We start from the raw sequence: 25,839 nt of genomic DNA, 5'->3' as shown, positions 1-25,839 counted from the left end.
TTTACACTGAAAAATTCAAACCGGACCAAACTCGACCCCTAATTTGATAGGGTACTAGTTTCACGTCATTCAAAATTGTTCCTATTCAAAATGTTTGAAAAAGAAAATAACTTTTTTCGATTTTTTAAAATTAAATTTATTCAAATTTTAAAAATATGAATCCTATAGGACCAAACTAAACTAACAAGCTCTTCATCACTTCACTTTAGTTAGAATTTCGTGAAACAAGATTACATAACTTAACCAAACCAATTATTTTTTATCGGTTCGAATTTTTTCACCAAAAAGTTACACCCCTAGTAATGTTACAAACTGTAACCACCAGTCAACTAATTAACAAGCAAGTTAACTATTTATCATCTTCTTCGGTATTGTTTATTAGCTCCACACAAGCTGGAAGGTTATATATGCCTATCATCCCAAGCTTAACCAAATTATAAAAGGAAGAAGGATGCAACCCTTCAATGAAGAAATCGACTACTTGATAATGTGAAAAGATAGGATGAAGTTTCATTCAACCAGCCAGCTAGATTCTTTTCACGTACGAAAAGGTATCAATTAACGGAGCATTTTATTTGTCATAGATTATATTGACTAATAAAATGCACAATCAAAACAGACATACACAGGATAAGTGTAGTAGTACACTACGCAAGCTTTGGTTTAGAGGTTAACATACTTTTTTTTTTTCATTCTATGACTTTTTTGTGTATCCTATTTGGATTCTAAATTTTTTAATAAGTGTTTTGAAAATTTTTACATGTGTTTATGTCGTTTAGATTCTATAATACAAAATGCATATAATACAAGATAAATCAATATGATGGCAAAAGAAGGAGTCTAACCCTTCAAGAAAGTTCTAAACCCATAACATTTTCAAAGGACCCATAACATTTCCAAAGGACCTTAAATTCCTTAAATAGTAAGATCATTTCCGACCAAGTCATACTTATAGATAATTATGGGTTGACACTCTTTTTTTCACATACCCCTTTTATAACATTCAAAGGCTTATTTTTTGTTTTCATTTTGGTCCCCTAGTGTTTCAATTTGGTCCCATAAATCTTCTGTTGTTTACTATTTTGGTCATCTCCGTTAGTTTTTTAATGTTAATATTTTTTATATGATTTCAACCATTCGATTGCAGGTCCATTATATTTAACAGTGTACCGCCAACATCTAATTTTTTTCTTCATTCCTTCATCTTATTCCTTCCACCACTTCTTCATATTCATACCAAATTCATCAACATTCATACAATAAATAGAAGAAAAAAAAAATCCAGAAAAAAATCAATATTTAACTAAACAAATAAATCTCAGATTCAAATTAATTCATCCCTCCAACATGAAGAATTCATTGCTTCCACATATTCAAGAAAGATGAATATAAGAAATTATCTCTCCCTCACGATTGCATTCAAATTGGCAACAACAACAACACCTTGAATTGAATTAAATATTCAAAATCTCAAAACCCAAAACATACCGAATTCACATCAAAGCAGCTGATTAAATTCCAAAACATTTTGGCTTAATTTTTGGCAAATTAAATCTCTTTGGACAGCTATGAATTGTTGGAGGCATCGATGTTACATCATGAAAAAGAGAATCCAACCTTCTTTTCAAATTCCAACAAGAGAGTATTCGATAACATGTTTGTCTTTGATAATGGTGAAGTATTGTTAGAGAAACCATGTTGGTCTTTGAGTTGTGAAGTATGAGAATGCAAGAGAAGAGTCTGTATCGATAAAGGTGAAGTTTTTGGAGACTTTTGGAGGTGTTAGGGTCAAAAGATGAAGAATTTCAAGGTTTTGTGAAATGGGTTGCTCTGTAAGTGCCATGGAAGATAAAAAACGTGAATTTATTGTGGTGAATGGTTTCAGTTTTGAAGAGAGGGAGAAAAATCCGAGATTTGGGTAGTGGTTTTGTGAAATGGGTTGTTGTGCAAGTGTTATGAAAGATAAAAACCTGAATTTATTAGTGTTGTTGATGGTAGTGATTTAGTGATGAGAAGAAGAAGAATATGATGATGATGATGGGTTTTGATGTTGAATTCATGTGTGTTTTCTTTTTCTGGTTTTTTTTATTTTATTTTTATGAATGTTAGTTTGAAGATGATGAAAAATGGGAGGAAGAAGATGAAGGAAAAGGGAAAAAAAATTAGTTATAGGTCGGTTCACGGTAAGATACAATACATAAGTATGATCTAACGGTATTCTTTTTAAATAAAAGATCAAAAGGTTTAAATTAAAAAATTAATAAGGTATATCGTAGACTTTTAAGATTAAAAGATTATAGGACTAAATTCAATCAATAGAAATTAAAATTGAACTTTGAAGCATTAAAAACAAATCTGATACAAGGGTAGAAGGAATCTGGGAAGGTCAAGGAATATTTTCTTTTTGTTTTTGAAGCATTAAAAATTACTACCTCTGTTCCTAATTATAAAATCCTTTTGAGAATTTTTTTTGTCCCTAATTATAAGACTCATTTGTTATTTCCAACTACAATAATTATTTCTTTACCCCCCTACTTATTATACATATTTTTCTTCAATCAGCAATAAATAACATGTTGAAAACATAAACCAACTCTATCTCTTAAAGGATAAAATTGTAAAAACAATAGTAATTATAAACATATTTAATATAAATATTCACGATCTTAATTCCCGTTATTTTTTCAAAAGGATCATATAATAAGGGACGGAGGTAGTAAGTTTATATGGTGTTGATGTTGGATAGCGGGGGGCAAGGAATGATCCTAGGATGAAGAAGTAATATTTTCTTTTTGTTTTTGGAATAAATCTTTTTTATTTTATGTGTAATAAATAACGTGAACCATTGATTTCTTAAGATTCCACATGTCATATTTTTATCAAAGGAATTTGAGATTGCAATTTTCTTCCCAAATGGAGAGGATCTATACCCAATTTAAACTCATAAGACTAAACACTCAATAATAGAAATTCGTGATAACTTCCTTAGCAACACCAACTACTTCTTGGTCAATGTTTGTAGAATCAATTCTTTTTTTTCTGAAAGGATGTTCTTAGAATCAATATCAACATCAACAATTGCAAATTTTGGTATGGGATCGTGTGGAAGAAAATCTAAGGTAATGATGTGGTGATAAATTGAAATGATAAAATATAAACAATTAAATTTGATGTGCACTTACATGAGCTAGACTACTTAAATCTTCCTCAATTTTGGCTCTTTCCCCTTTGATTAAAAAACGTGTACCAACTTTAACAACCTAATATTTTCATATGTAATACTTATAATTTTGTCTCCGATTATACTTGAAGTTAAAATTTATGCATTTTGATTATATTACATAAATGTTTAAACATAAATCACTTTAATTTTTTTTGTCAAGTAATCTAGTGGCTAAAATTCACCTTTTTCAAGATGAATATGCATGGTGTCCAGAGTTTGAACTCCAACCCTTACGTATAACAATGAATATCTCTGTCAACCGAGTTATGCCAACGGGGACAAATCACTCTAACTTTAACTCTTTTTTAGTGAAAATCAATTTTACAAAAACAATTCTTCTTACTGTACAACCAAACATACACCTAATTTCTATACATTGTCATTTTAAAATATTTTACACATATATTCAATCAAATCATACCACTAAACATTAGTGTTCAATTATGCTTTGACCACAAAAAAGTAAATAAATACTCCCTCCGTCCCAAATTGTATAACGTTTTGGGCATTTCACATATATTAAGAAATGTAATTAATATTGTATGGGAAAGAGATATTATGAGTTGTTTTACAAAATTATCCTTAATAAATGATATGGGTAAGATAAATGAAAAAAGAAAGAGTAATAAATAATTAAAGATATAATAGAAAAAGTAACATTAATGTGTCATTGGTATTGTAAAGTGACATACAATTTGGGACAAATATTTTTTCTAATCTGACATACAATTTGGGACGGAGGAAGTGATATACAATTTGAGACAAATATTTTTTCTAAAGTGACATACAATTTGGGACGGAGGAAGTAATAAATTTGGTACTCCCTCCGTCCCAAATTGTATGTCACTTTAGAAAAAATATTTGTCCCAAATTGTATGTCACTTTACAATACCAATGAAACATTAATGTTACTTTTCCTATTATATTCTTAACTATTTATTACTTTTTCTTCTTTCAATTCTTTCATTTATTTTTTCCATATTATTTATTAAGGATAATTTTGTAAAACAACTCATAATATCTCTTACCCACACAGTATTAATTACATTTCTTAATATGTGTAAAATGCCCAAAATATCATACAATTTGGGATGGAGGAGTAATAATTAAAGGAAAATGCTAACAAGTATCCTGGGACATTTGTTTAGAAGTTCAAAAAATAAACTTTTTATTGAAACTTGTGTTTTTATTACATTGAAAATTAAAATTGAAACATTTTTTACATGAAATTCATAAATTATTTCCTCTTTTGAGTGTTTTATTTTTTCTTATTTATTAAGGAAAAAAGGACAAAGGATTTTATTGGAAATGGAAATTGCAATTAATTGTAAAACGACGTCGTAAGTTAGGTCCATTTACATTCCTAGTTTAAAAGTCAACCCATTTTCACATCACATCACAGTCACACTCATTTCATCATAGATCTTCCTCTGTTTCTCTCTTCCTTTCGTTTCGTTTCTCTGCAAATTTCAATCACAATGAGAATTCTCATTCTTCTTTCCCTCACTACCCTTCTATTCTTCTCCTCCTTCACTCACATTCTATGCGAACAAGATATCGATGACGAAGATCTCAGTTTCCTCGACGAACCAGAAGCTGGTGAAACCACCACCTCACACCACCACCATCACGACGACGATGCCGATCTCGAAGAAGATTTCTCAGGCTACGAAGATTCAGAAATTCATCAAGCGCCTGAATTCGACGAAAAAGACGTCGTCGTTTTGAATGATACAAACTTCACTGACGTAGTCAACAAAAACCGATTCGTTTTAGTCGAATTCTACGCTCCATGGTGTGGTCATTGTCAAGCATTAGCACCGGAATACGCCGCCGCAGCGACCGAATTGAAGGGTGATAATGTCATCTTAGCTAAACTTGATGCGACTGAAGATAATGAAGTTGCTCAGAAATTTGATGTTCAGGGTTTTCCTACTATTCTTTTCTTCATTGATGGTGTTCATAAGAGTTACACTGGTCAAAGAACAAAGTATATATCTTCAATATTTTCTCTTTTAATTTCAATTTTCAATTTCATTATTTCAGAATTTTATTGGATCTGAAAATTTGATTTGTTTTTGTTTGATTGTGATGCAGAGAAGCTATTGTGACATGGATTAAGAAGAAGACTGGACCTGGTATACATAACATTACTTCATTGGATGAGGCTAAAACAATATTGTCTTCTGAAACCAAAGTTGTTTTGGGTTTTCTCAATTCTTTAGTTGTAAGTAAAAGCTTCATTTTTGTTTATTAGTTTTGTTTCTTAAAAATGTTATGGTTTGTTAGATTGCTGTTTGAATATGATTAGATTAAGTTTGTTGTAGTAATAAGAAGTGTAGCTTTGTTTCTTGGTTCTTAAGTTATATGCTATGAAGCACAGATATGACACTGACTCATCGACATTGGTAATAATTTGTGAAAATGATATAATTGAATGTAGTTAAATGTGTCTCGGTCGTGTTTCCATGTCAGTGTCAACGACACATGTTGGAGGCTATATGTTGATTTTAAGTGGTTTGTTTGATTTATGTTTGCATATGATATTCGTTAGAGAACTAAATACCATGAATAATCCATCCACAAATTCCAAGAATACCAACGTGTCATGGGCTGACTCTTTTGTGGCTTTAATCATTTTCCTATTCGTTATGTTTAGCTAATTTTCTTGTAAAAGATGTGTTGCTTAATTGCTTTATTTCATGATCAATTCAAAAATTTGTTTTTTGATGAAGCTGACGATTAAAGCTTTTTGTCATTGTTGAATTGATTTTATCGAGTGAATGATATTGTTGATTGTTGTGTGTCAATTATCCTGTCATGCACAATATGTAGGGTCCTGAGAGTGAGGAGCTAGCTGCGGCTTCACGTCTTGAGGATGATGTGAATTTTTACCAGACTGTGGATCCTGAAGTTGCAAAGCTTTTCAATATTGACACTAATGCCAAACGCCCCGCATTGATCCTTGTCAAGAAAGAGGAGGAACAGCTAAACCATTTTGGTTTGTTTAATTTCTCATTCTTATATCTGTATTTTCTTTTTTGTTATGTTTTAACGTGCTAATTTGATGTAATGTTCACCATGTCTCTACAGATGGAAAATTCGACAAGTCTGCAATAGTAGACTTTGTCTCCTCCAACAAGATCCCTTTGGTAACAGTTTTTACAAGAGAAAATGCTCCAACTATCTTTGAAAATCCAATCAAGAAACAGGTAATTATTTTTGAGATGTATCTTATGATAATATAATCTCATTGGCAAATTGTTCTTGAAATATGCTATCACAATGTTCTTCAAAGATTGTTACATGTTTGAAACTTCTTTTTCAGGTGTTGCTGTTTGTGACTTCAAATGATTCAGAGAAATTGCTCCCAGTATTTCAGGAAGCATCAAAGTCTTTCAAGGGAAAGGTATATTTCCATAGACGCAACTAATTATTACTTTCATCTTTCTCATTTTTTGGGTCTAGACAAATTCTTATGTGTCAAACAGTGCTAATAAAATAGAATTCCTTGCTTTCCACAAGAATTCAGGTGTAGTGTACTTCTTAGTGAGTCGTTATAAGTATTGAATCTGTTGACGGTGTTTCTGTTTATAAAATCCTGAGAATTGAGTGTGTTTGACTTGTGCTGAGTGGTGATATCTGAAATATGTTCTTTCTGATTTTGCTAGTTGCTACATTTTACTGATAAATAAAAATGTCATAGCATTGATCCAGCTCTTCCTCTTAAAGGGTACTTATGTTTTTGAGAATAAATGATTTATCCGAGTGCACTTATCCATTGCAGTTGATCTTTGTGCTTGTGGAAACTGATAACGAAGATGTTGGAAAGCCTGTTTCAGATTACTTCGGTATTAGTGGGACTGCTCCACAAGTAATTTTTTTCCCCCCTTTTTTCAATTTGATTTAAATGATACGTCATGAAATTCATAGAATTCATATTACATCTTTTGAATAACTTGGAAGTACATTTGAGTAACCAGTGGAATTTCCAATGCAGGTACTTGCATACACCGGAAATGATGATGGAAGAAAATTTGTGTTTGAAGGAGAAGTGACTGGTGACAAAATTAAGGTACTCTTTTCTTTCTTGCCTTGGACTCTGTTAGTTTTGCTACCATGTCATGGAATGTGTATGCTTGCCTTTTTCTTTCATTTAATGAGGTTTTAAAGTAGTTTTTGACAAAATTTCAAATCTTCATTTTATCTCAGGCATTTGGGGAAGATTTCCTTGAAGACAAGCTAAAACCTTTTTTCAAGTCAGATCCAATTCCTGAAAGTGTAAGCTATTGGATTTGGCAGCCATCAATTATGTTTTGTTAACTTGGTGTTTCGTGTCTAACATGTTTGTTAACTTGGTCACAGAATGATGGTGACGTGAAAATAGTTGTTGGGAACAATTTTGATGAAATTGTCTTGGATGAGTCAAAGGACGTTCTCCTTGAGGTACAACTTTGACCCTCTATTTTACCAGTTACATTTGCATCTAAAGATCTGCATCTTGTATTGTTAATTTAACGGTTATTGGAATATCAGATATATGCTCCCTGGTGTGGCCATTGCCAACATTTGGAGCCGATATACAACAAGCTTGCAAAACACCTTCGCAGTATTGACTCTCTTGTAATAGCCAAGATGGATGGAACACAAAATGAGCATCCCAGGGCAAAGGTAAACCCAAATTCAAACTAGAAATTGCTAGCATATGGGTATATGCTGTTACTGTAACGATATTTGGTACAACTTATGCTAACTTTTGAATTTTTTATCCTACATCCAATAACTTATTGATCAATCTTGATTTATGTTCACTTTGCAGTCTGATGGATTCCCCACTCTTCTCTTCTTCCCAGCAGGAAACAAAAGTTTTGATCCTGTAAGTGAATATAAGCAACAGTACATATTTTTATCAATTCAGCTTTGTTAAATATAGATATGCTCCCGTGTGTGTGCGAGACTGATCTGCATATGGTTTATCATTATGTGATTGACATTTATAATTGCTTTATTGTGTTTGCAGATTACTGTTGAGACAGATCGTACTGTGGTAGCCTTTTACAAGTTCCTCAAGCAGCATGCATCAATCCCATTCAAGCTCCAGAAACCAGCCTCAACTCCTAAACCAGAGAGCACTGATGCCAAGGAGAGTTCTGATGCCAAAGAGAACCAAAGTAGCAATAGCGATGTCAAGGATGAGCTATGAAGAGTTAAGATATGTTCCTATTTCTATGATCAGATTGATTCTGACATAGTGACTTATAGAGAACAACCACTAATTCTTCTCTCCCCACACGCCTATAAAAGAGGTAAAGGAGGGAGGAAAAGGTGAACAAATGCAAGGCAACTATGTATTATTAAACTCACGAGTATTTAGAATTTTGGGGCGAGGCTTTAATAAAAAAAATCCCCATTTATTTCGGGTATTTAGTTTAATCCTCCTCACATTCACATTTAAAAATAAACTATGCTCATATCGTATAACTTCTTTTGCATATTGAATATTTTACCTCTTTTCCATTCTACAAATCATTTGCCCATTTCAAAACTTTTTATCCCTGCATGACCAAATATCTTCCAGTCCTTCTGAATCAAAAAGAAATGGAGAGGATTTCAACTCTTGAACCAACAACTTGAACAGTTTGATGCCATTTTTTTTTTTTCCAAATAGATGACGATATTGATTGTGACAAAAGGTACTAATTTTTGTAGGTGTGTGCTCACATAGGAAAGGTTAATCCTTTCCCACCATGGGAAAATTGGATTCAATGATTAGATTAAGTCAAGAACATATTTTTAACATGCAACACTAGATTTTTTTTCACACTATCTTCCAACAATTTAAAAATTTTAAAAATTAATTTTCAGAAATTAAAAAAATCGAAAAAATATAAAAAAATTCAGATAATTTTTTTTTAAATTATGTAATTCATTTATTGAATGTTAGATTTTTTTTTGAAAAAAAAATTATTTCAATAAAAATAAAATTTTGGAAACTAAGATAAGTTTTTATTTTTCTAAAAAGAATATATTTTTTAATTTCATAATAAAATAAGATATTCTGAAAAATAAAATAAAAATCCTAAAAAAAATAATTTGAAATTAAAGTTTTTTATTTTTCTAAGAAAATAAAATTCTGAAAAATAAGGTTTTTGAAATAAAATTCTGAACAGTTTTTCTTTCCTTTACGGTTGATATACATACATTTCAGTAAAAAGTTTTCTTGCGCCACCAGATCACATACAAACATGCTCTATCTAAAAGCTACAGCAACTCAAAATAGTGCACCACAGACTTTTTTTTTAGTATAAAAACAAAAAATTAGATAACATTTTTTGAAAATAAAAAACTTATTTTCCAGAATTTTATTTTCTTATAAAAATAAAAAAAATTAATTTAAAAAAAAAGGATTTTTATTTTATTTTTCAGAATATCTCATTTTATTACGAAATTAAAAAAAAATTAGAAAAATAAAAACTTATCTTAGTTTCCAGAATTTTATTTTTATTAAAAAATAAATAAATAAATTTTCAATTTTTCAAATTTTTTTCTAACATTCAATAATTGAATTACAAAATTTAAAAAAAAAATTATTTGAATTTTTTTCGATTTTTTTAATTTTTGGAAATTAATTTTTAGAATTTTTAAAATTGTTGGAAGATAGTGTTGAAAGAGCATGTTAAGAATATGTTCTTCACTTAATCCAATCATTGAATCCAACTTTCCCATGGTGGAAAATGATTGGTCTTTCCCATGTGAAATGTCACCTTTTTTCTATACACATGACTTGAACTGAAAATTTTTCATTAAAGGATTAGAGTCTAGTTCCACTTAAACTTGTATCGGTTAAAAATGTTTACAACTACCAAGATGAAATTCCATCCCCTTAATTTTTAGCTTATAAGCTTATATGTTTAACAAAGGTTTTCCAAATTGACAATCACACTAGATATTAAAATTACAAGGTCAGTAGTCAAAAGGAATGTAAGGGCTTGCAAGTCACTTTCCAGTGGCAATTGACAAACCCCAAAGGGCGGCAGAACCAACTTCTTTAACTTGTGCCAAGCATACAACAAAAACAAATATAGCAAACACCACTTGGCCAAAAATAAAACTATCCATAATGATAGATAATAATAATAAACATTATTATAACAAATTAATTTTTCCCTTTCTGCTGTGTTGATATTGAAAGCTAGACATATACAAAGAATAAGTGGAGTCTCTGTATTCGAACTTCAACCCTTTACATATATCAACTGAGTTAAACTCACGGTAAAATCTCCGTATCTTATTTTATCAATGCCCTGCATGAATGCTTGGTATTATTCAAAGTTCAAAACAACTTGACGTTTGGTAAATAAGAATCAGCAAGGTTATTTTTCTCTTGTTTCATGATTAAAAATAAATAAATTAGATTAGATATAATATATTAGCCATGGTTACATACATTACATTTAAAATTACCCATAGAAAATATAAAGTTCTTCCTTGAATTGCATGAAAAGCGAAACTACCTACCTATTCAAATACATAAAAATCACATTTCACATGCATTTTCCTTTTCCGTATGAACTAATCTTCAACTCTTTCACTTCATTCTCACTTCAATCGATCAAGTAAAACGCGCCGTTTTACACTGCCACGTGTCACATTCCCGTTCCTTCCCCTTCACGATTCTTTCAACATACACCCTCCGATCTCACTTTTATTCCCTCCTTAACCGTTTTCTATCACTCGTGCCGCGAATTTTCTCTCAGAATCATTTCTAACCGTTTTTCTTCCATTTTCTTTCTCCTTCATTTCTCTCTCTTTTTTCAACCAATGGCGAATGCAAAATCATCGTTTCTTTCTTTCATTCTACTCACTCTTTCACTCTCACTTCATGTCACCGCCGATTCACCACCGTCTCCATCACCGGCGCCGTCGCTGTCGCCATCACCGACTGACACTCCATCTCCATACTATCCTCCGGCGAGTTCTCCTCCAGTTTCGTCGCCTCCAGCACCGTCTCCGTTAAATCCAAGTCCAATTCCCGCTCCGGTACCTTCGCCGGAGGATTCAACATCACTAAACCACATCGACGTTGACGAGAAAACAGAAGATTCATCAACCGAAGGAGGAATGAGCGGAAGCAAGAAAGCAGGGATAGCTATCGGAATAATCGTTGCAGCGAGTGTGCTTATGTTGGCAGGGATGGTGTACAAGAAAAGGCAACAGAATCTACGAAGAAATCAGTATAATTTCGGTGTAAGAAGAGATATTATTCTGTAAACGAATACGTGTAATTGTTGTATTTGTATACCGTATACGTGACTTCTCTCATTTGTATCAGTAGAGGTTATTATACTCTTCCTCTATATAGTTTTTTCTTATTTTGGCGTTATTTTCATACAATGATTCATATATTTTTTTAAATTCTTTTTGTTCTTGTTAATATGTGATGATGGAAATATATTTTTCGAATTTCTATATTATCATCACTTTTTTCTCTTCGATTTTGTTGTAATAAAGAAACTCAATTTTTGTGTGTAATATTATGGTATATTATTTGTTTGTAGTAGTATTTGGTGAATTCAATTCAATTGGATATCTTGTTCTAGACCGTCCGATTTTAAATTGGTGGCTTAGATCATTTTATTAAGTTAAATCGTGCTTAAAATTTGGATCATCCAATCTTAAAATTTGAGTATCGAATTTGAGGTTATAAGGTTATACTAGTGCTCAAATATGTATCTTATTGTAAGGTTAATTTATATTTGTACTCGATTGTCAATATTATTACTAAAACAATTGTTGGTATTGAAAGGTGATTACCAAAGAATTTGATTGCGAAAAATCAATTGTTTTTTGGTAGAATACAAAAATTCAAATTGTGCACAGTTATTTCAAATTGTTGTCTGCTAAGATATTCATAATTGTGGATTTTTATGGTTTTGCCCTAAACCCTAAAAGGTATCTCAGTCTTCACAGTGTACTGAAACAATTGTCTCACAATCAAGGTTAAGAGTTAAAGGAGTATTTTGTTAACCCAATGGTTTGTAACATACCCATGATTGGAACGTCTCATCAAGATATTGGGGATCATCAAATCAATGAACCATGATATCATATCGTATTGTTATATGTCCCACATCGGATAGAAAAGTAAAGGTTGAACACCTTATAAGTAAGATGACCCATTAACCTAGTGTCTTTAAGGTTTTGGGTAAAAGTGTGGTGTCTCTCTTGCTTGTGTGGTTGTTCTAACCTCGATGTAGATGGTCTCCTGAGCTCCCCCTATGACCCAACATAGACACCCAAAACCAATCTACACCTTGCAAAAGAAAGAGAGTGAATTGATAGATATGATAGATTAATGATGTAATAAGAGGAGAGATAAAAATAAAATGACTTTCTAAATACAAGTGTGGATTTTTTTAATAACATGGTACCATATTTAGTATATTTTTTTCATTAGGACACATTACATTTCACACTTAGAAATCCGAATAACTAACAGATTGGTTGAGATAAATGATCGCATAACTGGCATTGTTGATTGTTCCAAGAATCTCTATATAATATTATTATTGATGGGCAATTTATTGTTATTGACTTGTCTTATTGTATAACTGATGCAGCTGAAAAATTCCCCACCCCATACTTTTGTGACCTTTGTTAAAAGAAATTTTTTGGCATTTTCCAACTATATTGAAACATGAAAATATAATTTTCTGATGTCACATAACAATAACATATACTAAATACAGTGATCAATATAGAGGATCAACCCAGTTTCCCTTGGGTTGGGACCTCATTGGCTAATCAGAACACTGAGATGTAGCTTTTACTCCTCTACAGGAGGGTCTACCCAACGTCCATGCTCTTTTATTAGATCGATCAAGGCATCAGTTGCTTGTTCCATCGCAATCGCACGCTTCACCACAGTCTGCAATTGTAACAATTCCATTCAACTTACTGTCAAACTCCATTCAACATAAAAAACGATAGTGGTTTTTTTCTTAGAACATAAGTAAATGTTTAAAATCAACATTTGCACTTAAGCATTAAAAGCATGTTACCTTGCCGACATAGAGGTCAATCTTCCCAGGAGCACCTCCCACATACCCAAAATCTGCATCAGCCATCTCTCCTGGACCATTTACAATGCAACCCATGATTGCAATCTGATGCGGCATAGAAGCAGAAAGTTAAATAATATAAAGAAATGAACTTTCTCGTTGCAAATATGCAATTTACGAAGCGTAGTACACAGATACAATTTGGAACATGTTCTACGAAGGAAAGGACTAGGTGATATTACCGAAACGCCTGGGAGGTGCGATGTCTTTTCTCTAATTTCTGCACTTATTTCTTGAAGATCAAACAATGTTCTGCCACAGGATGGACAAGAGACATATTCCTGCAAGAAACGTTGGGCATATCAATAAATATCACTACTTTCTTTTTTCTATTTCAATTCAACATTTGTATTGTAATTTTTATGTGCTTGAACTACATACTGTTTTTGTATTTCTCATTCTGCAGCCTTGCAGCAAATTGAAAGATGTATTTCTAAGAAAGTCAAAATCTTTGTCCGAGGCTTCTAAAAGAAGACCGTCTCCAAGCCCGTCAACCAGAAGAGCTCCAGCATGAGAACCAGCACCAATCACTAAATCATCCCTGTAAGACGAGCTGCTTAGGCTTCACATGAACTACATATCTGTTAATCTCAACATAATTCAAAAATTACCTGTGAATCCCATTTGGAAATTGAATGTGGTGAATGACAGGAAAGTCTAGAGAATTGTCTGATAGGTACTCGAATAACCTGAAGCCAATAAAATGTCGAGATTAGTAAAGATAGATTTTATATACTAATTGGATTCATGTTGGTATATTGATGCAGCATGTGAAGTATTCTCACCGCCTCGCTGCGTGCACTCTACTAATTCTGTCTTCTGTATAAGGCAGGTCATGGAGAAGCATAGTAGCATCAACATCTTTGAGAATTTCCAGTTCTTCATAAGGCTCGTCACCACGCACGGACACAACCAAGCGTGTGCCTAATAAGGAAACAATAGATATAAGATCACACATTTACTACGAATCTAAAAAACAGGAGGAAAAAAAAAAAAAACACGGATTGAGTAGCACCTTGTGGCAAAAGCTTATGAGCTCCAGTAGATAGCTCCTTAAGGTTTACCAGAACTATGGCATTTGGTAATGGCTTTGTTAGCTGCTCCGATAAAGGAGTTATAACTCCCATACTAATATCGTTCAGTCTTTTTAGAGCTAGCCGCTGATCATAGTACCGAAAATGAGAGAAAGAGAAAATTATTCCAACTGTCACAATAACTTGACAATGTAGAAATTGTTTTGCGGATAAAAAAGATGAAATAAATTCTCCTAATTTAGGTTTGGTTGCCAAAGTGAAGGTTCTTTGTTCTTACAGCATCAACATCATCTACTGGAGGAAGTTCCCGCAATAAGATTGAATCTACTGTTGCCAGATCCTGAATATGCAGGGCATACTATGTAAATAACTAGTTATTTAAATCACAGGACATTTAATTGATAAGATTGAGTAACCAAAACCTTAAATGGCATGCCAACAATGAGTTTTGCAGAAAGTGACTTGTAAAGGAGCTCCGGTGTCTGTAAAAATCAGGGAATAAAGAGGATATAAAAGTGATTAGCGCAAAAGATATATTGACAGGAACATTTGGTCAGACAAAAAGAAGAGAGAACAAGGGGGATGTCCAAATGTTACCTTTAACTGCTCCAAGGAGACTGACATGAGAACTGACCCATCTCGGTGGAGGGTACCTCTATAATCCACCTCCTCACCCTGTATTAAGATGGAAAGTACAACGTGGAAGAAAGTTCAGAGTTTGTGTAAGGCAAAAATTTGATTAAATTTTTGTAAAAAGTTCTAATTTTAACCTCTTTTTGCAATGGCAATTGACCAGAACGGCGCTGGAAGTCAAAGTAATGTCTGTGCTTTTCTTCAAAAGGTGCCTGATGGAAGCAGTGTCAGAGAAAATAAGTTCATAAATTTTATGATGTTAGACTTTAGAAAGTATAGGTATGTCAAACTGAAGAATTGTTTTGAATCATACCACTCCTTTCTGGAGTTCAGCTGCTCTCGTTCCAAGGTTTGCCAACCTTGTACAAGGATCTATCTCCTCCTCTGGTGGTTCTGTGAGAGAAACTCTGATCGTATCGCCCAATCCATCCTGATGAAAAGCATATCGTCAACTTACATGCGAGTCTGTAGCAAAACTAAAGTGCTTGATGATAATTTCCATTCTTATATACTTAATAGATTTTCATGCATACCTGAAGAAGAGTTCCAATACCAATTGCAGATTTCATTCTGCCATCCTCACCTTCTCCAGCTTCGGTAACTCCCAAGTGTAACGGATAATCCCATCCTTGGACATACATTTCGGCTACAAGTAAGCGGTATGCCTGAACCATGACAACAGGGTTGCTTGCTTTCATAGAAAATACAAAGTTGTGATAGTCCAACTTCCGGCATATCCTTGCAAATTCAAAAGCAGATTCCACCTGTCCAATCATTTCTCAGTAAGATGGACAAAATGTCTAGAGCAAACACTTCAATGCACAAAAGGTGAGTCACAGAATAAGAGGCAAAAGGACTGACCATTCCCCTAGGTGAATCACCATAGTAGCTCATTATACGGTCAGAAAGACTCCCGTGGTTTGTCCCGATGCGCATTGCTCTCCCATATTTCTTACATTTTTCAACTAATGGTGTGAAAACCTAGAATTTCATAAAGCATAAAATAGGTCAATAAGGATCCGTGTATGGGAGATGAGTGACCCTAACAGAAGTATTCACGAATGAGCATATGCGTGCCCTTGACAAAAATTTGAGATATAAAACAAGAGGCGGTGGTTTGACCTGTTCAATATGCTCAAGTTCTTTCTGATAGTCGTCTTCTGTGTACTCTAATATTTCAAACTGAGCTCGTCTATCAGCTGTGAGACACAAACAATTTGGATTCAGTATGCAACATAACACTTTCAAAAACACATTGAAAAAAAGTATAACACAATAGAGAATAAAAGAAGACTACTGAATTGATGAAGATAGGCATACCAAAATTTCCAGGGTTGACACGAATCTTATCAAAGCATTCAGCTACTCGTAAAGCAACAGTTGGAGCAAAATGAATGTCAGCAACCAATGGTATGTTGTAGCTGGACATAGGTACATAAGAATGCAGATGAATACATAAACAATGTTAACTTACAGCATCCACCATGTCAAATATAACTCGCAATAATTTATGCTTACTTTTTCTGCACAAGTGAGTTTTTAATCTCAAAACATGCATCAGCTTCTTTCTTCCCTTGAACTGTTATCCGGACGATATCAGCTCCTTTATCTGCGATTTTCATCACCTGCCAATAGAAAGAAGAAAAATAAACACACCATCTAAATTGTAAATTGGCTAGAAGCTTGTGCTATCAGTAAAGAGCAGAAGAACAGCTGTGTAACCTGCTCTACTGTTCCAGCGACATCCTTAGTGTCGGTCGTAGTCATGGTCTGAATTCTGATGGGATGGTCACTACCAATAGTCACATCACCAACATTCACTGTCCTTGTTTTCCTCCTCACAGTTTTGTGCAATGATTCACAATACTTCTGCCTAGGAACTACATTCAAAATATTTTTTTGAACAAGTACATTCAAAATATTATCCATGGATCAGGCTAAAGTAAAACAAGTTAATATTAATAATATCCACTATGGTTCTATTTGGATTGGCTTATTTGAGCATATCTACTGACATAAGAACTTGTGAGACTGATTGGGGGAACTTATGAAAACAGCTTATGACATGTTTATAAGTTGTTTTCAGCTTAATTACATAAGCTCTCCAGAATAACTTATGAAAACAACTTATTGCTTATACGAAAACAGTTTGACTTATAAAAAGTGGTTATGCTATAAGCTACAAATTAAGTTGTTTATCCAAACAGAACCTATAAGCAGAAACACCTAATTAGTCATTAGAGTTGGCATTTAGGATTAGGAATGGCAATTAATCCACAAACAAAAAAATTGAAGCATTAAACACTTTCATACCCAAAAGTTGACTTCCTTTGGATGCAGGTTGAAGTTCAGCAATATCCTGACTAGGATTTGAGTTCCTGATAATTGACACCTTCCTCCTTGAAGATTTCATTCTTTGCAAATCAGAAACTCTCACAAAATCAATACTTTTTCCAAACCCCAAACCAGAATCACATGTCCTCAGGCTAGAAAACGAAGCAGGCACAGTTCCAGCAACCATTTTTGAACCACAATCAATCCTTAACACACAGATTGAAAAATCAAGTCAAATAAACTAAATAGACAACTTGCAACACCACATAGCAATCACAACAAAGTTTCATTCAGAATTCAGCTCAATACAAAACCGTGCTTCCTGTTCTATAAATTTCAACTACAACAAAATATAATTTTTTTCATCAATTCTTTCAAAAAAATAATCTTTTTGATTAATAGAAAAAAGGGTAAGAGAAAGATTCAGCTACCAAGTTTCATAATTGAGCTCAAAACAAACAGTCAAAATTGTGCTTCTTACTGTTCTATAAATTTCAACTACCACAAAAATATAATCCTTTTAATCAATAGAAAAAAGGGTAAGAGAAAACACCAGCTACCAAGTTTTCTATTCTACCTGAAAATTAATGGGAATTGAATGAGAAAGGTTGGGTCTTGTTGAGTTTACCTGGTAGAGATGAGAGAAAAGGAAGAAGATTCAAAGGCTTGTGTTCAAACTCTCTCTGTTTTAATTTTGTAATAATAAAAAGGAACAAGATGAACTAATGTTGTTAGAAAAACATGAGAAACGGTTAAAGAACATGTTTTTTGTATCTTAACAGCATCTAAAATTCTAAACCACGATTATCCTTCTTCACTAGCTGACATAGCACACATTCATGCATACTATGTGGTTTCTCTTTTTTGTGCATTGAACCTTTACTATTTCACTATTTCCATTTTCTACCTATTTCCCTTTTGTCTTCTTTTGAATTCAAACATACAACTTGTTGAGAATTGCTGTTACACATTACATAAGGTTGTGCGACACGTGTACTTTACGAAAATGCCCTTCAACAGTTAACTGTCGAAGTTTTAGTAAACTACCAAGGAATACTACCAAGGAAACCTCAAACCTGTTTTTTTTTTTTTTAACAAAAACCATAAATTATCATTAATAATATTTATTGATTTTGAATGTTTCAATCATTATTTTTGTACGTTTCAAACAATTGCAGTATTATATTTATGTGTTTATATCTTAATAAGAATAGCTTTTAAATCAATATAAAAATTAAGCATTTGAATATTGTTTTGCACATTACTTAAATAATAATAATAATAATAATAATAATAATAAATCGTTAAAATAATTGTGCACAACGATTTCTTTTAAGGTATAATATGTTGTTATATTTTCTACATTAAAATAATTGTGCACAAAGATTTTTTTTATTTAAGTAATTTGCAAAACAATATTCAAATGCTTAATTTTTACAATTATTGAAATGTTTTTGAGGACTTAAATGCTCTTTTTATTTATAATGTTTTTTGTTGTTGCATTTTTTTTATTGAATCACCATTTTAGGTCCATTAATTACCGATGACAAACATTTATATTTTTTGTTGTTGCATTTTTCATGTTAATTAAAGTAATAATATCTGAAATATTAGTATAAAGTAATAATAGGTTAGTCAAACCTATCAATAATGATAGACATCAATGAAATTAATTACTAATAATTACAAATATAATTATTCTATCATTTGAAACGTTTTTGTTGCATTTTTTTTTGAATCATCATTTCAGGTTCATTAACTACCGATTGCAGATATTATTCATCTCTCATATTTCTTCATTTAAGGCAACAAAATCATATGAATGAAATCATAAAAATAATTATGTTTAATTCCTTAAAAGGATTAAAGAATTAAATTTAATTAAGGAAAATTATATGAATGAAACGTACCAAAATAATGATTGAAACATTCAAAATCAATAAATATTATTAATGACAATTTATGGTTTTTGTTAAAAAAAAAAAAAAAACAGGTTTGAGGTTTCCTCGGCAGTTAACTGCCGAAGTTTTCAGTAGTATTCCTCGGCAGTTAACTGTCGAAGTTTTCCTCGTCAGTTAACTGCAGCCGGTTTTTCAAAATTTCGGCAATTAACTGTCGAGGGGCATTTGAGTAATTTACTCGTGTTTCTCAGCCAAACCAAATGTAGGAACAACAATTCTCCAACTTCTTTGATAGACCACATTCATAAGTGTGGCCCCCATTTATAATTAGCATTAATTCCAACGATGATCGACGATAATATTCAGAAATAAAAACTCAATAACATTTTTCATATGTATTTATGAATAAGACGACGATGAATTTTTTTTTTTTTGTTACAAAAATTTTATGGTGAGGGGATGGTGCCCCAGTTCAAGGTAGGGAAGACCTTCGGGCTCAAAGAGCACTTACAAAGGTAATTACATTTACCTCCCTCCAAAGGCACTAGCGGGGCTCGAACCCGGATTCTCTCGGATTCAAGACCTGTCTTTTTACCACTAGACCAAACCTTTGGAGTTAGACGACGATGATTTGATAGATATTGATTCAATACGTGCTACACATATTTTTCGTTGTTTTAATCAATGTCAATTAAGTCATTATTTCAATCTTAAAAATAATGAGGATCACTAACATCTACTATCAAGAGACCATGTATGTCGTTGTTGAAGTTTTCAATATTTTTTACGTAAGTGTTAATCTGCGATGAACTACTTAAGAAATGATTCATATTAGAATTTCTCTTCAAACATATACAACAGTATATTCATTTTTTTTAAGAAGGCAGAAGAAATCTATTAAAGATAAACGGATGGGACCAAGTTAAGCACAATGTGTTCCTACCAAAAATAAAATAAAATAAAGAGTCAAAGTACAAAGAAAAATAAACACCGAGCAAAGAAAATAAAACCAACAAGCGGTTTTACCCGGTGGAATAACCAATACAAACAGATTGATTACTCCATCAAGCATGGAAATCGAAAAGTAAAGTAGGCATTAACACTTTAACCCACCACCATGAATTAAGTTTCACCTTGTCAACAATGTGGAAGATAGACGACTCCTTATTTTGAAAAATCATGAGATTACGCTCCTTCTAAATTATTCAAATGGTTGTCATCCAAATCATTTGAAAGCAAGTGCGAATATATTTTCTGAACAGATAGACACCAACAAATTGAGAAGCAAGCATAACAATTTATGAAGGAAGAAGAGTAGAGATCCCCTGCATAATGGAGTACCAAACATTGCCATAGAAACTACCGTCTAAAAATAAATGGTTAATTGACTTCTCATTACCGCAACCGCACGAACATAAAATAGAATCAGGTTAACGAATTCTACGGCGAGACAAATTATCTTTAGTTGGGATTATTTTGTTCAATGATAAGTGTCAAATTATAGTTATTTTCTATAGCACTTGTCGACTTTTTTTTGCAAGTAGTCTAATATAAAAATAGTCAACTTTATGTAAATTAAGTTTATAGTACAAATCATGTCAAAAAAACTATTACGTTCTATTTCTCCTGCCTTTTTGTTGATCTTGGACACGATTACATAGAAGCAATGTAATGCATGTACACTCAATGAAATCTTTTAGATGATTCTTTTAACACTTTCAAAATCTTTACGTGTTCATAATCAATTCTGACATGCAAATCAAGACACATAAAAAATTATTAAAAAAGAAAAATTATTAGGTTGTCAATATATCATTTCTGAATTATAAATATTTTTTATTATAAAAAAAAGGTTGTAGATGTGCAATCCAATGACTTCCTATAATTCTGAATTATAAATATGGTACAAGAACAAAAATTATAAAAATAATAAAACAATTCAAAGTGTTGAATTTATAAAATTATCCATATTCAAGTTTTTTCTCGGAACTTGTAAAAAAAAGGGTTTTTTCACTGATTTAAAGTTCATATGAGATCACATGATTTATTTCTATGAATTTAGCTCCTTTAAATTGAGCACAGAGCAATGCTAGAAATTTAATTATTTATATTTTGATATACCTTTTTAAGCAATATTATGATATACTTTTTTTTTTTGAGAGAAGAGAAATATTATGATATACTTATGAGTGTTTATATTGTGAATATTAATATCAATCTTTTGATTTATTCTTCCCAAAAAAAAAAATCTTTTGATTTATTCATTAAGGACTAATATTAATCACTTTACACTAATTGAACCGATCTCATTTCGATTGCAACTAGAGCAATGCTAGCTACAGTCGCTCAAGCACTCTCTTTTGAGTACTTGCTTTTCCATTGGTCCACATCATTTAAATGAAAACCTTCTGTAACGTACAACCGGATGATATTTATTATAATTTTCAATATAAAATTTTTTAATTAATTTTTCTTCTCCACTTCGTTAAAAAAAAAAAAAAAACTTTCTTCTCCACTCAATCCTCAACCTCTCAACTGTCTTTATCATCAAGCTCAAATCGTGGAAAGTGAACCAGAAAGGCTAAGATCCTTTGCAATATGTACATATCATAACCAGGTTGGGTGTGTGGAGTTATTTTCTTGCAGAGAGAGACCTTTTTTGACAAATAACTCAATTTTTTTTAATATTAAAAAGTATAAAGGAACCCATATGTAATTAAGAAGCATCAGGTCGTGTGATGTACTGTGTACGTTTTGGAGAAGAAGATTTGTTGGTCATTCTTTCATGTAATAATGATTTTTCTTTCTTCAATTTCTTCTAGGAACAATGAGTTTCCATTAATTAAAACACAACAGGTCGTGTGGTGTATGTGTTGAGTAGGAGATCGGTGACTTTTCAGATCTGGTGATGTATTTGAGAAAGACAAAGAAGAATCCACTTGATGTGTTGAATCCATTGCAGAACGATATTTTTTTTTTTTTTTCAATTAAAGGACTCTAAACCGGTAGAACCAGTGAGCAGGTTAGCAGATTTAGTATTTTTTAAAAAGTAAGCCACGTGGCCCAATATTGAGAAAGTACCCAAAAGAGAGTGCTTGAGCAACTGTAGCTAGCATTGCTCTTGCAACTAAACATGAATGTGTCTAAAATCACTTTTAAAGTGGTCATATTTTATCATTAAAATAAAAAAAAAAATTAGTTTTTAGTATTTTTTTTTTGACAAATAGTTTTTAGTATTTTTTTATTTAATTTGGTCAAATTATTAATTTATTCCTTTAATAGACAATTTAATTGTATTCAAAGTAAATCATTTTTTAAGGAAAAAAACGAAATAATTTTTAAAACCCGCAGATTTAATAGACAATTTAATTGTATTCAAAGTAAATCATTTTTTAAGGAAAAAAAACTAAATAATTTTTAAATTCCGCCGCATATAGTTTTTTTTTTTGTCCCAGTACTAATTGTTGTTACATTTAAGTCGCTTAATTATGTTTATGTTTGTCACATACGTCTTTTAAGATGGATCAATATTATAGGTGGTCCACCACATACCTCATTAATTTGTTTAATGTATACAATTTGATCTTTCTGTAAAAAAAAAAAAATAAGTGAATTTTTTTAGGACTATTATATCTAACAGCGAACCACTCACAACTAATTATTTTTACATTTCTTCCTCTTTTCTTCTTCTTCAGCTTCATCGTCACTTTCATAAACATTCATCATACAAACCCAAAAAGAAAGAAAAAAATCAATAATACAGCGTTTGTATTGTGTCAATCTGAAATTACGTTAAGGAAGTACTAATTTCATAGATGAAAAATTTTGGAGGGACAAAAAATCTAAGGAATATTTTAGGAGGACTAAAATAAAATGTTTGTATATTTAAAGGACCATTTACTTATTTAACTAAAAAAATAAAATCTACCTTAGCCACATGAACTATAGGATCAATAGGGACTAAAACAGAGTGAATAGTCAACTTCATCCCTGAATTTTAACAGACCAATCAATTTCGTCCCCTAATTTGTCGAAATAGTTAATTAGTCCTTGAATTTAACAAATGTCAATCAATTTCGTCCCTTCGTCAAGTTATGGTGTTAACGGTGCTCCTGTGGGTCGTTAACCACTCACGTGGCTTGCCATGCCATATGCTACACAAGCATGGACTAATATGATCGAAAATGAAAGAAAAAAAAAATCCAAGGACAAATTTGATTGAAATGCAGAAAATCGTTGTCTTCTTCGTGATTGTTTTACAACGGCTCTTTCTTTCCCAAATCTATAAAATTGAAACCCAAATTTTTCAATCTCTCATCTACGGTCCAAAATCTCCACAATTTCTTCCATTAATTAACAACCATTTCTTCCCCAATTCTAAAAACTTAAAACCCTAATTTGATTTGATTGAATCCGAAATCCAAAATCCTGAAAATTTCTTCAACCAAAATTGTTCAGATTGAATCCAAAATGATGGGTGGTGAACGTATGGATAAAAATAGTTCTCAAAATCGAACTTCATCTTGAAGATGAATGAATGTAACCTTTCTGTCATAATTTACCAGCAAATTAGTCCATGAATTATTTGACTAACTATTAAATCGATCCCTACATTATATGCAAAAACCATCAAATAAGTTCTTGAATTATATAAACAGAAATCAATTTGATCATTGATGCATATGTGTTCAGAACAAAGTAAAAGGTGAAGAGACACAAATGTGGGCATTAATAAGTCATAACTAAGTTATTTCACTACATGTGCAGGAATATTACATAGCAAAAAGCAGCCCTACTATGTACACTTATTTGGATCGTATGGGGAAACCTACAACTACTTCATTCATCCAGTCAATTCCCAAATATATTGGGAACCAACTCCTTATGACAAACCTGTGCCACCAAAGGTGAGAAGGGATGCGGGAAGACCAAAGAAGAACAGAATAAAGGATGGCAATGAGGAACCTGTTTGTAGGAGTAACATGAAGAATACTTACAATGACACTCAATGCGACATGTATGAATTGTTTGTTCATAACTTAAGGGGTTGTGTGAAGCAAAGTGTTTCTAGTAAGTGTAATAATTTAGGGACTGATTTGATTGAAAATTTTATTTTTGGGAGTAAGTGCAAGGATATATGGCATGAGAGGACCTGATATTTCAACTGAGAGGTCTAAGCAAACACTAATGAGGGGTCCTGCTCCAGCACATCCAACTGCTCCTGGACTTATTAGAGTATCATATCCTGGTTATGGGCCATATGGTTCTACTCAACCTCAATTCATGGAGTTTATCCCAACACCAGGATTTCCAAAGAAGTGATGCTTGGTACACGTTTACATTACAACTTATTTATTCTACAAGTGCTTTTGGATATGTAATATTTAGACTTGTTTAAATTATGTCCCTAGTTGGGTTGCCTTTTGGCTATGTAATATTTAAGAGCCTCCTTCTATGACTTATGATTTGTTAATGCCCTATAGTTGGGTTGATTTTCGCTATGTAATATTCCTGCAATTGTAGTGCAATGATCTAATTATGACTTATTAATGCCCCCAATTGTGTCTCTTTATTTTTTTACTTTGTTCTGAACATATATGCATCAAAGATCAAATTGATATCTGCTTATATAATTCAAGAACTTATTTGATGGTTTTTGCATATAATGTAGGGATCGATTTGATAGTTAGTCAAATAATTCAAGGACTAATTTGCTGGTAATATTATGACAAAAAGATTACATTCATTCATCTTCAACCTCTACATCACCATTAAACAAATTTCGAAGATGAAACTTGACTTTGAGAATTGTTTTTGCCCATACGGCCACCACCCATCATTTTAGATTCAATCTGAACAATTTTGATTTGAAGAAATTTTGAAGATTTTGGATTTTGGATTCAATGAAAACAAAATAGGGTTTGAAGTTTTTAGAATAGGGGAAGAAATGATTGTTAATTAATAGAATAAATTTTGGGGATTTTAGACTGTAGATGAGAGATTGAAAAAATAGTGTTTCAATTGTATAAATTTGGGAAAGAAAGAGACATTGTATAACAGTAATGAAGAAGATAACAATTTGAATTTTAATCAAATTCGTTCTTTGACCCACCGTTAACATCCAACTTGATGGAGGGACGAAATTGGTTGACATTTGACAAATTCAATGACTAATTAGCTATTTCGACAAATTATGAGACAAAATTGATTGATCCGTGCAAATTCAGAAACGAAGTTGACTATTCACTTAACTAAAACGTTTTATAATTTGCACATCTACCGACCCTTTCTCTTTTCTCTTTGACTACTGCCCAAAGTCAACAACATGGATCCTTACAATCGTATCAAGAGAATGTGATTCACGTTTTTGCTCTCTAATAAATGTGATTCACAAAATTGATTGTTTGTGTAAATCAGATTTGCATTTTCCTTCCTTTGGTGAACCTCGTTTTGTAATTTTCTCTAGTAAATGTGATTCATGTTTAGTTGTTACGTATTTACTTATATTGATATAGTTGAGTTCAAAGAGGATTCAACCGGTCCGATTTTTCTCCCTGCATATATTATTTGATTTTGCCATCATTTTAGCAACT

The 25,839-nt window shown here is 32.1% G+C and overlaps 3 protein-coding genes across 3 annotated transcripts; 2 read left to right on the top strand and 1 right to left on the bottom strand.

Moving 5' to 3' along the window:
- Nucleotides 1–4,609: 4,609 nt before the first annotated feature.
- Nucleotides 4,610–8,722, top strand: LOC11414757 (protein disulfide isomerase-like 1-4). Its single transcript, XM_003597183.4, has 12 exons — nt 4,610–5,213; nt 5,321–5,450; nt 6,059–6,224; nt 6,317–6,435; nt 6,552–6,632; nt 7,011–7,097; nt 7,224–7,298; nt 7,436–7,504; nt 7,589–7,669; nt 7,760–7,894; nt 8,043–8,099; nt 8,244–8,722. Exons 1-12 carry the CDS (start codon nt 4,702–4,704, stop codon nt 8,424–8,426), a joined length of 1,695 nt encoding a protein of 564 aa, XP_003597231.1. The 5' UTR covers nt 4,610–4,701; the 3' UTR covers nt 8,427–8,722.
- A 1,756-nt stretch (nt 8,723–10,478) lies between these two features.
- LOC11412798 (alpha carbonic anhydrase 8) lies at nt 10,479–11,697 on the top strand. Its single transcript, XM_003597182.4, has one exon. The coding sequence runs from the start codon at nt 11,045–11,047 to the stop codon at nt 11,492–11,494; it is 450 nt and encodes a 149-aa protein (XP_003597230.1). The 5' UTR covers nt 10,479–11,044; the 3' UTR covers nt 11,495–11,697.
- Nucleotides 11,698–12,740: 1,043 nt separating this feature from the next.
- On the bottom strand, nt 12,741–18,187 carry LOC11413255 (4-hydroxy-3-methylbut-2-en-1-yl diphosphate synthase (ferredoxin), chloroplastic). The gene is made up of 20 exons (XM_024776732.2): nt 17,974–18,187; nt 17,325–17,551; nt 16,734–16,891; nt 16,530–16,636; nt 16,332–16,432; nt 16,134–16,210; nt 15,873–15,992; nt 15,545–15,775; nt 15,325–15,441; nt 15,149–15,223; nt 14,976–15,053; nt 14,801–14,860; nt 14,656–14,718; nt 14,360–14,504; nt 14,130–14,268; nt 13,956–14,033; nt 13,726–13,885; nt 13,527–13,625; nt 13,285–13,389; nt 12,741–13,151 (listed from the first exon to the last, which is right to left on the bottom strand). Exons 2-20 carry the CDS (start codon nt 17,530–17,532, stop codon nt 13,050–13,052), a joined length of 2,223 nt encoding a protein of 740 aa, XP_024632500.1. The 5' UTR covers nt 17,533–17,551; nt 17,974–18,187; the 3' UTR covers nt 12,741–13,049.
- Between the last annotated feature and the right edge of the window lie 7,652 nt (nt 18,188–25,839).

The sequence above is a fragment of the Medicago truncatula genome, chromosome 2 (genome assembly GCF_003473485.1).
Source record: "Medicago truncatula cultivar Jemalong A17 chromosome 2, MtrunA17r5.0-ANR, whole genome shotgun sequence".
In the NCBI taxonomy this organism is placed as follows: Eukaryota; Viridiplantae; Streptophyta; class Magnoliopsida; order Fabales; family Fabaceae; genus Medicago; species Medicago truncatula.
The sequence above is the reverse complement of the archived record's forward strand: the minus strand, read 5'-3'. Positions and strand labels throughout refer to the sequence as shown.

Bases quoted from the DNA above. Each gene is read 5' to 3' on its own strand.
- LOC11414757 (XM_003597183.4), top strand. From the start codon at position 4,702: ATGAGAATTCTCATTCTTCTTTCCCTCACTACCCTTCTATTCTTCTCC. The intron at 7,098-7,223 runs GTAATTTTTTTC...TTTCCAATGCAG, and splicing joins TTAGTGGGACTGCTCCACAA to GTACTTGCATACACCGGAAA. The intron at 7,895-8,042 runs GTAAACCCAAAT...TTCACTTTGCAG, and splicing joins ATGAGCATCCCAGGGCAAAG to TCTGATGGATTCCCCACTCT.
- LOC11412798 (XM_003597182.4), top strand. From the start codon at position 11,045: ATGGCGAATGCAAAATCATCGTTTCTTTCTTTCATTCTACTCACTCTT.
- LOC11413255 (XM_024776732.2), bottom strand. From the start codon at position 17,532: ATGGTTGCTGGAACTGTGCCTGCTTCGTTTTCTAGCCTGAGGACATGT. The intron at 15,224-15,324 runs GTATGATTCAAA...TGCTTCCATCAG, and splicing joins CTGAACTCCAGAAAGGAGTG to GCACCTTTTGAAGAAAAGCA. The intron at 14,269-14,359 runs GTGCTACTCAAT...TTTCCTTATTAG, and splicing joins TCATAAGCTTTTGCCACAAG to GCACACGCTTGGTTGTGTCC.